Source organism: Pristiophorus japonicus, chromosome 19 (genome assembly GCF_044704955.1).
Source record: "Pristiophorus japonicus isolate sPriJap1 chromosome 19, sPriJap1.hap1, whole genome shotgun sequence".
NCBI lineage: Eukaryota > Metazoa > Chordata > Chondrichthyes > Pristiophoridae > Pristiophorus > Pristiophorus japonicus.
The window spans coordinates 56,424,533-56,439,060 of NC_091995.1; the positions used below are offsets into that span (position 1 = coordinate 56,424,533).

The following is a 14,528-nucleotide window of genomic DNA, read 5'->3' on the forward strand; positions in this document are numbered from 1 at the left end:
CTTAAATCTCCCTACCCCAGTGTGTGTCCTCAACCCCCCTACCCCAGTGTGTCCTCAACCCCCCTACCCCAGTGTGTCCTAAATCCCCCTACCCCAGTGTGTCCTAAATCCCCCTACCCCAGTGTGTGTCCTAAACCCCCCTACCCCAGTGTGTCCCTAAATCCCCCTACCCCAGTGTGTGTCCTAAATCCCGCTACCCCAGTGTGTCCTAAATCTCCCTACCCCAGTGTGTCCTAAATCCCCCTACCCCAGTGTGTCCTAAATCCCCCTACCCCAGTGTGTGTCCTAAATCTCCCTACCCCGGTGTGTGTCCTAAATACCCCTACCCCAGTGTGTCCTAAATCCCCCTACCCCAGTGTGTCCTAAATCCCCCTACCCCAGTGTGTGTCCTAAATCTCCCTACCCCAGTGTGTGTCCTCAACCCCCCTACCCCAGTGTGTCCTAAACCCCCCTACCCCAGTGTGTCCTAAATTTTCTACCCCAGTGTGTGTCTCTAATACCCCTACCCCAGCGTGTCCTAAATCCACCTACCACAGTGTGTGTCCTAAATCCCTCTACCCCAGTGTGTGTCCTGAACCCCCTACCCCAGTGTGTGTCCTAAATCCCCCTACTCCAGTGTGTCCCTAAATCCCCCTACCCCAGTGTGTCCCTAAATCCCCCTACCCCAGTGTGTGTCCTAAATCCCCCTACCCCAGTGTGTGTCCTAAATCCCTCTACCCCAGTGTGTGTCCTAAATCCCCCTACCCCAGTGTGTGTCCTAAATCCACCTACCCCAGTGTGTCCTAAATCCCCCTACCCCAGTGTGTCCTAAATCCCCCTACGCCAGTGTGTCCTAAATCCCCCTACCCCAGTGTGTCCTAAATCCCCCTACCCCAGTGTGATTTTAAATTCCCCCTATCCCAGTGTGTCCTAAATCCCCCTACCCCAGTGTGTCCGAAATCCCCCTACCCCAGTGTGTGTCCTAAATCCCTCTACCCCAGTGTGTCCCTAAATTCCCCTACCCCAGTGTGTGTCCTAAATCCCTCTACCCCAGTGTGTCCCTAAATCCCCCTACCCCAGTGTGTCCCTAAATCCCCCTACCCCAGTGTGTGTCCTAAATGTCCCTATCCCAGTGTGTGTCCTAAATGCCCCTACCCCAGTGTGTCCTAAATCCCCCTACCCCAGTGTGTGTCTCTAAATCCCCCTACCCCAGTGTGTCCTAAATCCCCCTACCCCAGTGTGTGTCCTAAATCCCTCTACCCCAGTGTGTGTCCTAAACCCCCGACCCCAGTGTGTGTCCCTAAATCCCCCTACCCCAGTGTGTCCTAAATCCCCCTACCCCGGTGTGTGTCCTAAATCCCCCTACCCCGGTGTGTGTCCTAAATACCCCTACCCCAGTGTGTCCTAAATCCCCCTACCCCAGTGTGTCCTAAATCCCCCTACCCCAGTGTGTGTCCTAAACCCCCCTACCCCAGTGTGTCCCTAAATCTCCCTACCCCAGTGTGTGTCCTAAATCCCCCTACCCCAGTGTGTCCTAAATCTCCCTATCCCAGTGTGTGTCCTAAATCCCCCTACCATCGTGTGTCCTAAATCCCCCTACCCCAGTGTGTGTCCTAAATCCCCCTACCCCAGTGTGTCCTAAATCCCCCTACCCCAGTGTGTCCTAAATCCCCCTACCCCAGTGTGTGTCCTAAATCCCCCTACCCCAGTGTGTGTCCCTAAATCCCCCTTCCCCAGTGTGTGTCCTAAATCCCCCTACCCCAGTGTGTGTCCCTAAATCCCCCTACCCCAGTGTGTCCTAAATCCCCCTACCCCAGTATGTGTCTCTAATACCCCTACCCCAGTGTGTCCTAAATCCCCCTACCACAGTGTGTGTCCTAAATCCCTCTACCCCAGTGTGTGTCCTGAACCCCCTACCCCAGTGTGTGTCCTAAATCCCCCTACCCCAGTGTGTCCCTAAATCCCCCTACCCCAGTGTGTCCCTAAATCCCCCTACCCCAGTGTGTGTCCTAAATCCCCCTACCCCAGTGTGTCCTAAATCCCCCTACCCCAGTGTGTCCCTCGATCCCTCTAACCCAGTGTGTCCTAAATCCCCCTACCCCAGTGTGTCCCTAAATCCCCCTACACCAGTGTGTCCCTAAATCCCCCTACCCCAGTGTGTCCCTAAATCCCCCTACCCCAGTGTGTGTCCTAAATCCCCCTACCCCAGTGTGTGTCCTAAATCCCCCTACCCCAGTGTGTCCCTAAATCCCTCTACCCCAGTGTGTGTCCTAAACCCCCTACCCCAGTGTGTCCCTAAATCCCCCTACCCCAGTGTGTGTCCTAAATCCCCCTACCCCAGTGTGTCCCTAAATGCCTCTACCCCAGTGTGTGTCCCAAATCCCCCTACCCCAGTGTGTGTCCTAAATCCACCTACCCCAGTGTGTCCTAAATCCCCCTACCCCAGTGTGTCCTAAATCCCCCTACCCCAGTGTGTGTCCTAAATCCCCCTACCCCAGTGTGTCCTAAATCCCCCTACCCCAGTGTGATTTAAATTCCCCCTATCCCAGTGTGTGTCCTAAATCCCCCTACCCCAGTGTGTCCTAAATCCCCCTACCCCAGTGTGTGTCCTAAATCCCCCTACCCCAGTGTGTGTCCCTAAATCCCCCTACCCCAGTGTGTGTCCTAAATCCCCCTACCCCAGTGTGTGTCCCTAAATCCCCCTACCCCAGTGTGTCCTAAATCCCCCTACCCCAGTGTGTGTCCTAAATCCCTCTACCCCAGTGTGTGTCCTAAACCCCCTACCCCAGTGTGTGTCCTAAATCCCCCTACCCCAGTGTGTGTCCCTAAATCCCCCTACCCCAGTGTGTGTCCCTAAATCCCCCTACCCCAGTGTGTGTCCTAAATCCCCCTACCCCAGTGTGTCCTAAATCCCCCTACCCCAGTGTGTCCCTAAATCCCCCTACCCCAGTGTGTCCCTAGATCCCTCTACCCCAGTGTGTGTCCTAAATCCCCCTACCCCAGTGTGTCCCTAAATCCCCCTACCCCAGTGTGTCCCCAAATCCCCCTATCCCAGTGTGTCTCCCTAAATCCCCCGACCCCAGTGTGTCCTAAATCCGCCTACCTCAGTGTGTCCCTAAATCCCCCTACCCCAGTGTGTGTCCTAAATCCCCCTACCCCAGTGTGTCCTAAATCTCCCTATCCCAGTGTGTGTCCTAAATCCCTCTACCCCAGTGTGTGTCCTAAATCCCCCTACCCCAGTGTGTCCTAAATGTCCCTATCCCAGTGTGTGTCCTAAATCCCCCTACCCCAGTGTGTCCTAAATCCCCCTACCCCAGTGTGTGTCCTAAATCCCCCTACCCCAGTGTGTCCTAAATCCCCCTACCCCAGTGTGTGTCCTAAATCCCCCTACCCCAGTGTGTGTCCCTAAATCCCCATACCCCAGTGTGTGTCCTAAATCCCCCTACCCCAGTGTGTGTCCCTTAATCCCCCTACCCCAGTGTGTCCTAAATCCCCCTACCCCAGTGTGTGTCTCTAATACCCCTACCCCAGTGTGTCCTAAATCCCTCTACCCCAGTGTGTGTCCTAAATCCCTCTACCCCAGTGTGTGTCCTAAACCCCCTACCCCAGTGTGTGTCCTAAATCCCCCTACCCCAGTGTGTCCCTAAATCCCCCTACCCCAGTGTGTCCCTAAATCCCCCTACCCCAGTGTGTGTCCTAAATCCCCCTACCCCAGTGTGTCCTAAATCCCCCTACCCCAGTGTGTCCCTAAATCCCTCTACCCCAGTGTGTGTCCTAAATCCCCCTACCCCAGTGTGTCCCTCGATCCTTCTACCCCAGTGTGTGTCCTAAATCCCCCTACCCCAGTGTGTCCCTAAATCCCCCTACCCCAGTGTGTCCCTAAATCCCCCTACCCCAGTGTGTCCCTAAATCCCCCTACCCCAGTGTGTCTCCCTAAATCCCCCTACCCCAGTGTGTCCTAAATCCTTCTACCCCAGTGTGTCCCTAAATCCCCCTACCCTAGTGTGTCCTAAATCCCTCTACCCCAGTGTGTCCTAAATCCCCCTACCTCAGTGTGTCCCTAAATCCCCCTACCCCAGTGTGTGTCCTAAATCCCCCTACCCCAGTGTGTCCTAAATCCCATACCCCAGTGTGTCCTAAATCCCCCTACCCCAGTGTGTCCCTAAATCCCTCTACCCCAGTGTGTGTCCTAAATCCCCCTACCCCAGTGTGTCCCTAGATCCCTCTACCCCAGTGTGTGTCCTAAATCCCCCTACCCCAGTGTGTCCCTAAATCCCCCTACCCCAGTGTGTCCCTAAATCCTCCTACCCCAGTGTGTCTCCATAAATCCCCCTACCCCAGTGTGTCCTAAATCCTTCTACCCCAGTGTGTCCCTAAATCCCCCTACCCCAGTGTGTCCTAAATCCCTCTACCCTAGTGTGTGTCCTAAACCCCCTACCCCAGTGTGTCCCTAAATCCCCCTACCCCAGTGTGTGCCCTAAATCCCCCTACCCCAGTGTGTCCCTAAATGACCTTACCCCAGTGTGTCCTAAATCCCTCTACCCCAGTGTGTGTCCTAAATCCCCCTACCCCAGTGTGTGTCCTAAATCCCCCTACCCCAGTGTGTCCTAAATCCCCCTACCCCAGTGTGTCCTAAATCCCCCTACCCCAGTGTGTGTCCTCAATCCCCCTACCCCAGTGTGTCCTAAGTCCCCCTACCCCAGTGTGATTTAAATTCCCCCTATCCCAGTGTGTCCTAAATCCCCCTACCCCAGTGTGTCCTAAATCCCCCTACCCCAGTGTGTGTCCTAAATCCCCCTACCCCAGTGTGTCCCTAAATTCCCCTACCCCAGTGTGTGTCCTAAATCCCCCTACCCCAGTGTGTCCCTAAATCCCCCTACCCCAGTGTGTCCCTAAATCCCCCTACCCCGGTGTGTGTCCTAAATCCCCTTACCCCAGTGTGTCCTAAATCCCCCTACCCCAGTGTGTCCTAAATGTCCCTATCCCAGTGTGTGTCCTAAATCCCCCTACCCCAGTGTGTCCTAAATCCCCCTACCCCAGTGTGTGTCCTAAATCCCCCTACCCCAGTGTGTCCTAAATCCCCCTACCCCAGTGTGTGTCCTAAATCCCCCTACCCCAGTGTGTGTCCCTAAATCCCCCTACCCCAGTGTGTGTCCTAAATCCCCCTACCCCAGTGTGTGTCCCTAAATCCCCCTATCCCAGTGTGTCCTAAATCCCCCTACCCCAGTGTGTGTCCTAAACCCCCTACCCCAGTGTGTGTCCTAAATCCCCCTACCCCAGTGTGTCCCTAAATCCCCCTACCCCAGTGTGTCCCTAAATCCCCCTACCCCAGTGTGTGTCCTAAATCCCCCTACCCCAGTGTGTCCTAAATCCCCCTATCCCAGTGTGTCCCTAAATCCCCCTACCCCAGTGTGTGCCCTAAATCCCCCTACCCCAGTGTGTCCCTAAATCCCCCTACCCCAGTGTGTGTCCTAAACCCCCTACCCCAGTGTGTGTCCTAAATCCCCCTACCCCAGTGTGTCCCTAAATCCCCCTACCCCAGTGTGTCCCTAAATCCCCCTACCCCAGTGTGTGTCCTAAATCCCCCTACCCCAGTGTGTCCTAAATCCCCCTACCCCAGTGTGTGTCCCTAAATCCCCCTACCCCAGTGTGTCCCTAAATCCCCCTACCCCAGTGTGTCCTAAATCCCCCTACCCAAGTGTGTGTCCTAAATCCCCCTACCCCAGTGTGTCCCTAAATCCCCCTACCCCAGTGTGTCCCTAAATCCCCCTACCCCAGTGTGTGTCCCTAAATCCCCCTACCCCAGTGTGTCCCTAAATCCCCCTACCCCAGTGTGTGTCCCTAAATCCCCCTACCCCAGTGTGTCCCTGAGTCCCCTCAGACTAACGGCTGTGATTGGTCATCAGGTCGCATTGGTCAGTCAGGAGCCAGTGCTGTTTGCTCGATCCGTGAATGACAACATCGCCTACGGGCTCAAGGGGACATCTCCCGAATCCATCATCAACGCAGCCAAACGGGCCAACGCAGATTGCTTCATTACTGCGCTACAGGACGGCTACAGCACAGGTAAGGAGGACTGAAGGATACAGTACAGGTGAGTGGCAGTGAGGGGGTACGGTACAGGTGAGGGGCAGTGAGGGGGTTCAGTACAGGTGAGGGGTACAGTACAGGTGAGTGGCACGGAGGGTTACAATACAGGTGAGGGGCAGGGAGGGGTGCAGTACAGGTGAGGGGGTACAGTACAGGTGAGGGACAGGGAGGGATACAGTACAGGTGAGGGGCAGGGAGGGGTACAGTACAGGTGAGGGGGTACAGTACAGGTGAGGGGCAGGGAGGGATACAGTACAGGTGAGGGGCAGGGAGGGGTACAGTACAGGTGAGGAGCAGTGAGGCGGTACAGTACAGGTGAAGGGAGTACAGTACAGGGGGAGGTAGTGGGGTATAGTACAGGTAAGGGGGTACAATACAGGTGAGGGGCAGTGAGGGGGTACAGTACAGGTGAGGGGGTACAGTACAGCTGGGGGGCAGTGGGGTACAGTACAGGTGAGGGGGATGAGGGGTACAGTACAGGTGATGCTCAGTGAGAGGTACAGTACAGGTGAGGGGCAATGAGGCATACAGTACAGACGAGGGGCAGTGAGGGGTAAAATACAAGTGAGGGGGATGAGGGGTACAGTACAGGTGTGGCAGTGAGGGGGTACAGTACATGTGAGGGGCAGTGGTGGGGTACAGTACAGATGAGGGGGTACAGTACAGATGAGAGGCAGTGAGGGGTAGTGAGGGGTACAGTACAGGTGAGCAGCAGTGAGGGGTACAGTACAGGTGAGGCGCAGTGAGGGGGTACAGTACAGGTGAGGGGGAGTGAGGGATACAGTACAGGTGAGGGGGAGTGAGGGGTACAGTACAGGTGAGCGGCAGTGAGGGGTACAGTACAGGTGAGGGGTACAGTACAGGTGAGGAGCAGTGAGGGGTACAATACAGGTGAGGGGTACAGTACAGGTGAGGGGCAGTGAGGGGTACAATACAGGTGAGCGGCAGTGAGGGGTACAGTACAGGTGAGGGGCAGTGAGGGGTACAGTACAGGTGAGTGGCAGTGTGGGGTACAGTACAGGTCGAGGGGCAGTGAGGGGTGCAGTACAGGTGAGGGGCAGTGAGGGGTACAGTACAGGTGAGGGGCAGTGAGGGGTACAGTACAGGTGAGGGGCAGTGAGGGGGACAGTACAGGTGAGGGGCAGTGTGGGGGTACAGCACAGGTCGAGGGGCAGTGAGGGGTACAGTACAGATGAGGGGCAGTGAGGGGTACAGTACAGGTGAGGGGTACAGTACAGGTGAGGGGCAGTGAGGGGGACAGTACAGGTGAGGGGCAGTGTGGGGGTACAGTACAGGTCGAGGGGCAGTGAGGGGTACAGTACAGGTGAGGGGCAGTGAGGGGTCCAGTATAGGTGAGGAGCAGTGAGGGGGACAGTACAGGTGAGGGGCAGTGAGGAGGTACAATACAGGTGAGGGTGTACAGTACAGATCGAGGGGCAGTGAGGGGTACAGTACAGGTGAGGGGCAGTGAGGGTTATAGTACAGGTGAGGGGCAGTGAGGGGTCCAGTGAAGGTGAGAGGCACAGTACAGGTGAGGGGCAGTGAGGGGTCCAGTATAGGTGAGGAGCAGTGAGGGGGACAGTACAGGTGAGGGGCAGTGAGGAGGTACAATACAGGTGAGGGGGTACAGTACAGGTGAGGGGCAGTGAGGGGGACAGTACAGGTGAGGGGCAGTGAGGGGGTACAGTACAGGTGAGGGGCAATGAGGGGGTACAATACAGATGAGGGGCAGTGAGGGATACAGTATAGGTGAGGGGGAGTGAGGGGGTACAGTACAGGTGAGGGGGGATGGTGGGTACAGTACAGGTGTGGCAGTGAGGGGTACAGTACAGGTGAGGAGCAGTGAGAGGTACAGTACAGGTGAGGGGCAGTGAAGGATACAGTACAGGTGAGGGGCAGTGAGGGGTCCAGTGACGGTGAGAGGCACAGTACAGGTGAGGGGCAGTGAGGGGTCCAGTATAGGTGAGGAGCAGTGAGGGGGACAGTACAGGTGACGGGCAGTGAGGAGGTACAATACAGGTGAGGGGGTACAGTACAGGTGAGGGGCAGTGAGGGGGACAGTACAGGTGAGGGGCAGTGAGGGGGTACAGTACATGTGAGGGGCAGTGAGGGGGTACAGTACAGGTGATGGGCATTGAGGGGTACAGTACAGGTGAGGGGTACAGTACAGGTGAGGGGCAGTGAGGGGATCAGGTGAGGCGCAGTGAGGGGTACAATACAGGTGAGGGGCAGTGAGAGGGTACAGTACAGGTGAGGGGTACAATACAGGTGAGGGGCAGTGAGGGGGACAGGTGAGGGGCATTGAGGGGTACAGTACAGGTGAGGGGCATTGAGGGGTACAGTACAGGTGAGGGGCAGTGAGGGGGACAGTACAGGTGAGGGGCAGTGTGGGGGTACAGTACAGGTGAGTGGCAGTGAGGGGTACAGTACAGGTGAGGGGCAGTGAGGGGGACAGTACAGGTGAGGGGCAGTGAGAGGTCCAGTACAGGTGAGGAGCAGTGAGGGAGACAGTACAGGTGAGGAGATACAGTACAGGTGAGGGGCAGTGATGGGGTACAGTACAGATGAGGGGCAGTGAGGGGTACAGTATAGGTGAGGGTTACAGTACAGGTGAGGGGGTACAGTACAGGAGAGGGGCAATGAGGGGGTACAGTACAGGTGAGGGGCAGTGAGGGGGTACCGAACAGGTGAGGGGCAGTGAGGGGTACAGTACAGGTGAGGGGTACAGTACAGGTGAGTGGCACGGTTGGTTACAATACAGGTGAGGGGCAGGGAGGGGTACAGTACAGGTGAGGGGGTACAGTACAGGTGAGGGGCAGGGAGGGATTCAGTACAGGTGAGGGGCAGGGAGGGGTACAGTACAGGTGAGGGGGTACAGTACAGGTGAGGGGCAGGGAGGGATACAGTACAGGTGAGGGGCAGGGAGGGGTACAGTACAGGTGAGGGGGTACAGTACAGGTGGGCGGTAGTGGGGTATAGTACAGGTGAGGGGGAGTAAGGGGGTACAATACAGGTGAGGGACAGTGAGGGGGTACAGTACAGATGAGGGGGAGTGAGGGGTACAGTACGAGTGAGGGGGTACAGTACAGGTGAGGGGGTACAGTACAGGTGAGGGGGGATGAGGGGTACAGTGCAGGTGATGCTCAGTGAGGTACAGTACATGTGAGGGGCAGCGAGGCGTACAGTACAGGCGAGGGGCAGTGAGGGGTAAAATACAAGTGAGGGGGGATGAGGGGTACAGTACAGGTGTGGCAGTGAGGGGATACAGTACATGTGAGGGGCAGTGGTGGGGTACAGTACAGGTGAGGGGGTACAGTACAGGTGAGAGGTAGTGAGGGGTACAGTACAGGTGAGCGGCAGTGAGGGGTACAGTACAGGTGAGGGGTAAAATACAAGTGAGGGGGGATGAGGGGTACAGTACAGGTGTGGCAGTGAGGGGGTACAGTACATGTGAGGGGCAGTGGTGGGGTACAGTACAGGTGAGGGGGTACAGTACAGGTGAGAGGTAGTGAGGGGTACAGTACAGGTGAGCAGCAGTGAGGGGTACAGTACAGGTGAGGCGCAGTGAGGGGGTACAGTACAGGTGAGGGGGTGTGAGGGATACAGTACAGGTGAGGGGCAGTGAGGGGATAGAGTACAGGTGAGCGGCAGTGAGGGGGTACAGTACAGGTGAGGGGCAGTGAGGGGTACAATACAGGTGAGGGGTACAGTACAGATGAAGGGCAGTGAGGGGTACAATACAGGTGAGGGGCAGTGAGGGGTACAGGTGAGGGGCAGTGAGGGCTACAATACAGGTGAGGGGCAGTGAGGGGTACAGTACAGGTGAGGGGCAATGAGGGGAACAGTACAGGTGAGGGGCAGTGTGGGGGTACAGTACAGGTCGAGGGGCAGTGAGGGGTACAGTACAATTGAGGGGCAGTGAGGGGTATAGTACAGGTGAGGGGCAGTGAGGGGTCCAGTGAAGGTGAGGGGGACAGTACAGGTGAGGGGCAGTGAGTGGTCCAGTATAGGTGAGGAGCAGTGAGGGGGACAGTACAGGTGAGGGGCAGTGAGGAGGTACAATACAGGTGAGGGGGTACAGTACAGGTGAGGGGGGCAGTACAAGTGAGGGGGTACAGTACAGGTGAGGGGCAGTGAGGAGGTACAATACAGATGAGGGGCAGTGAGGGGTACAGTATAGGTGAGGGGGAGTGACTGGGTACAGTACAGGTGAGGGGCAGTGAGGGGTATAGTACAGGTGAGGGGCATTGAGGGGTACAGTACAGGTGAGGGGCAGTGAGGGGATCAGGTGAGGCGCAGTGAGGGGTACAGTACAGGTGAGGGGCAGTGAGAGGGTACAGTACAGGTGAGGGGTACAGGTGAGGGGTACAATACAGGTGAGGGGCAGTGAGGGGGACAGGTGAGGGGCATTGAGGGGTACAGTACAGGTGAGGGGCATTGAGGGGTACAGTACAGGTGAGGGGCAGTGAGGGGGACAGTACAGGTGAGGGGCAGTGAGGGGGACAGTACAGGTGAGGGGCAGTGAGGGAGTACAATACAGATGAGGGCAGTGAGGGGTACAGTATAGGTGAGGGGGTACAGTACAGGTGAGGTGTACAGTGCGGGTGAGGGGGGAAGAGGGGTACAGTACAGATGTGGCAGTGAGGGTTACAGTACAGGTGAGGAGCAGTGATGGGTACAGTACAGGTGAGGGGCAGTGAGGGATAGAGTACAAGTGAGGGGGTTCAGTGCAGGTGAGGGGCAGTGAGGGGGTACAGTACAGGTGAGGGGCAGTGAGGGGGTACAGTACAGGTGAGGGGCAGTGAGGGGTACAGTACAGGTGAGGGGCAGTGAGGGGGTTCAGTGCAGGTGAGGGGCAGTGAGGGCGTACAGTACAAGTGAGGGGGTACAATACAGGTGAGGGGGTACAGTACAGGAGAGGGGCAATGAGGGGTACAGTACAGGTGAGAGGCAGTGAGGGGGTACAGTACAGTTGAAGGGCAGTGAGGTGGTACAGTACATGTGAGGGGCAGTGAGGGGGTACAGTACAGGTGAGGGGCAGTCAGGGGGTACCGAACAGGTGAGGGGCAGTGAGGGGTATAGTACAGGTGAGGGGCAGTGAGGGGTACAGTACAGGTGAGGGGCAGTGAGGGGATCAGGTGAGGGGTACAGTACAGCTGAGGGACAGTGAGGGGTACAGTACAAATGTGGCAGTGAGGGGGTACAGTACGAGTGAGGGGTACAGTACAGGTGAGGGGCAGTGAGGGGTACAGTACAGGTGAGGGGGAGTGAGGGGTACAGTACAGGTGAGGGGCAGTGAGGGGGTACAGTACAGGTGAGGGGCAGTAAGGGGGTACAGTACAGGTGACGGGTACAGTACAGGTGAGGAGCAGTGAGGGGTACAGTACAGGTGAGGGGGTACAGTACAGGGACAGAGTTGAGGGGTACAGTACAGGTGAGGGGCACAGTACAGGTGCAGAGGGTTGAGGGGTACAGTACAGGTGAGGTGGTACAGTACAGGTGAGGAGCAGTGAGGGGTACAGTACAGGTGAGGGGCAGTGAGGGGTACAGTACAGGTGAGGGGCAGTGAGGGGGTACAGTACAGGTGAGGGGGTACAGTACAGGTGAGGAGCAGTGAGGGGTATAGTACAGGTGAGGGGCAGTGAGGGGTACAGTACAGGTGAGGAGCAGTGAGGGGTACAGTACAGGTGAGGGGCAGTGAGGGGCTACAATACAAGTGAGGAGCAGTGAGGGGGTACAGTACAGGTATCGGGCAGTGAGGGGTACAGTACAAGTGAGGGGCACAGTACAGGTGAGGAGCAGTGACGGGGTACAGTACAGGTGAGGAGCAGTGAGGGGCTACAGTACAAGTGAGGAGCAGTGAGGGGGTACAGTACGGGTGAGGGGCAGTGAGGTGTACAGTACAGGTGAGGAGCAGTGAGGGGCTACAGTACAAGTGAGGAGCAGTGAGGGGGTACAGTACAAGTGAGGGGTACATTACAGGTGAGGAGCAGTGTGGGGTACAGTACAGGTGAGGGGCAGTGAGGGGTACAGTACAGGTGAGGAGCAGTGAGGGGGTACAGTACAGGTGAGGAGCAGTGAGGGGGTACAGTAAAAGTGAGGGGGTACAGTACAGGTGAGGGGCAGTGAGGGGTACAGTACAGGTAAGGGGCAGTGAGGGGTACAGTACAGGTGAGGGGCACAGTACAGGTGAGGAGCAGTGATGGGTACAGTACAGGTGAGGGGCAGTGAGGGGGTACAGTACAGGTGAGGGGTACAGTACAGATGAGGAGCAGTGAGGGGTACAGTACAAGTGAGGGGCAGTGAGGGGGTTCAGTACAGGTGAGGGCAGTGAGGGGTACAGTACAGGTGAGAGGTAGTGAGGGGTACAGTACAGGTGAGCGGCAGTGAGGGGTACAGTACAGGTGAGGCGCAGTGAGGGGGTACAGTACAGGTGAGGGGGTGTGAGGGATACAGTACAGGTGAGGGGCAGTGAGGGGATAGAGTACAGGTGAGCGGCAGTGAGGGGGTACAGTACAGGTGAGGGGCAGTGAGGGGTCCAGTGAAGGTGAGGGGGACAGTACAGGTGAGGGGCAGTGAGTGGTCCAGTATAGGTGAGGAGCAGTGAGGGGGACAGTACAGGTGAGGGGCAGTGAGGAGGTACAATACAGGTGAGGGGGTACAGTACAGGTGAGGGGCAGTGAGGGGGGCAGTACAGGTGAGGGGCAGTGAGGGGGTACAGTACAGGTGAGGGGCAGTGAGGAGGTACAATACAGATGAGGGGCAGTGAGGGGTACAGTATAGGTGAGGGGGAGTGACTGGGTACAGTACAGGTGAGGGGCAGTGAGGGGTATAGTACAGGTGAGGGGCATTGAGGGGTACAGTACAGATGAGGGGCAGTGAGGGGTACAGTACAGGTGAGGGGCAGTGAGGGGATCAGGTGAGGCGCAGTGAGGGGTACAGTACAGGTGAGGGGCAGTGAGAGGGTACAGTACAGGTGAGGGGTACAGGTGAGGGGTACAATACAGGTGAGGGGCAGTGAGGGGGACAGGTGAGGGGCATTGAGGGGTACAGTACAGGTGAGGGGCATTGAGGGGTACAGTACAGGTGAGGGGCAGTGAGGGGGACAGTACAGGTGAGGGGCAGTGAGGGGGACAGTACAGGTGAGGGGCAGTGATGGGGTACAGTACAGGTGAGGGGCAGTGAGGGAGTACAATACAGATGAGGGCAGTGAGGGGTACAGTATAGGTGAGGGGGTACAGTACAGGTGAGGTGTACAGTGCGGGTGAGGGGGGAAGAGGGGTACAGTACAGGTGTGGCAGTGAGGGTTACAGTACAGGTGAGGAGCAGTGATGGGTACAGTACAGGTGAGGGGCAGTGAGGGATAGAGTACAAGTGAGGGGGTTCAGTGCAGGTGAGGGGCAGTGAGGGGGTACAGTACAGGTGAGGGGCAGTGAGGGGGTACAGTACAGGTGAGGGGCAGTGAGGGGTACAGTACAGGTGAGGGGCAGTGAGGCGGTTCAGTGCAGGTGAGGGGCAGTGAGGGCGTACAGTACAAGTGAGGGGGTACAATACAGGTGAGGGGGTACAGTACAGGAGGGGGGCAATGAGGGGTACAGTACAGGTGAGAGGCAGTGAGGGGGTACAGTACAGTTGAAGGGCAGTGAGGTGGTACAGTACATGTGAGGGGCAGTGAGGGGGTACAGTACAGGTGAGGGGCAGTCAGGGGGTACCGAACAGGTGAGGGGCAGTGAGGGGTATAGTACAGGTGAGGGGCAGTGAGGGGTACAGTACAGGTGAGGGGCAGTGAGGGGATCAGGTGAGGGGTACAGTACAGCTGAGGGGCAGTGAGGGGTACAGTACAAATGTGGCAGTGAGGGGGTACAGTACAGGTGAGGGGCAGTGAGGGGTACAGTACAGGTGAGGGGGAGTGAGGGGTACAGTACAGGTGAGGGGCAGTGAGGGGGTACAGTACAGGTGAGGGGCAGTGAGGGGGTACAGTACAGGTGACGGGTACAGTACAGGTGAGGAGCAGTGAGGGGTACAGTACAGGTGAGGGGGTACAGTACAGGGACAGAGTTGAGGGGTACAGTACAGGTGAGGGGCACAGTACAGGTGAGGAGCAGTGAGGGGTACAGTACAGGTGAGGGGCAGTGAGGGGGTACAGTACAGGTGAGGGGGTACAGTACAGGTAAGGAGCAGTGAGGGGTATAGTACAGGTGAGGGGCAGTGAGGGGTACAGTACAGGTGAGGGGCAGTGAGGGGGTACAGTACAGGTGAGGAGCAGTGAGGGGGTACAGTAAAAGTGAGGGGGTACAGTACAGGTGAGGGGCAGTGAGGGGTACAGTACAGGTGAGGGGCACAGTACAGGTGCAGAGGGTTGAGGGGTACAGTACAGGTGAGGTGGTACAGTACAGGTGAGGAGCAGTGAGGGGTACAGTACAGGTGAGGGGCAGTGAGGGGTACAGTACAGGTGAGGG

At 57.2% G+C, this 14,528-nt stretch overlaps 1 protein-coding gene across 1 annotated transcript in view; it reads left to right on the forward strand.

The window, feature by feature from the left end:
* Positions 1–14,528, forward strand: part of LOC139229877 (antigen peptide transporter 1-like) — a 264,121-nt gene that overhangs the window by 213,135 nt on the left and 36,458 nt on the right. Inside the window, 1 exon segment of the mRNA XM_070861510.1 lies at positions 5,886–6,045. Coding sequence (XP_070717611.1) covers positions 5,886–6,045 — 160 coding nt within the window.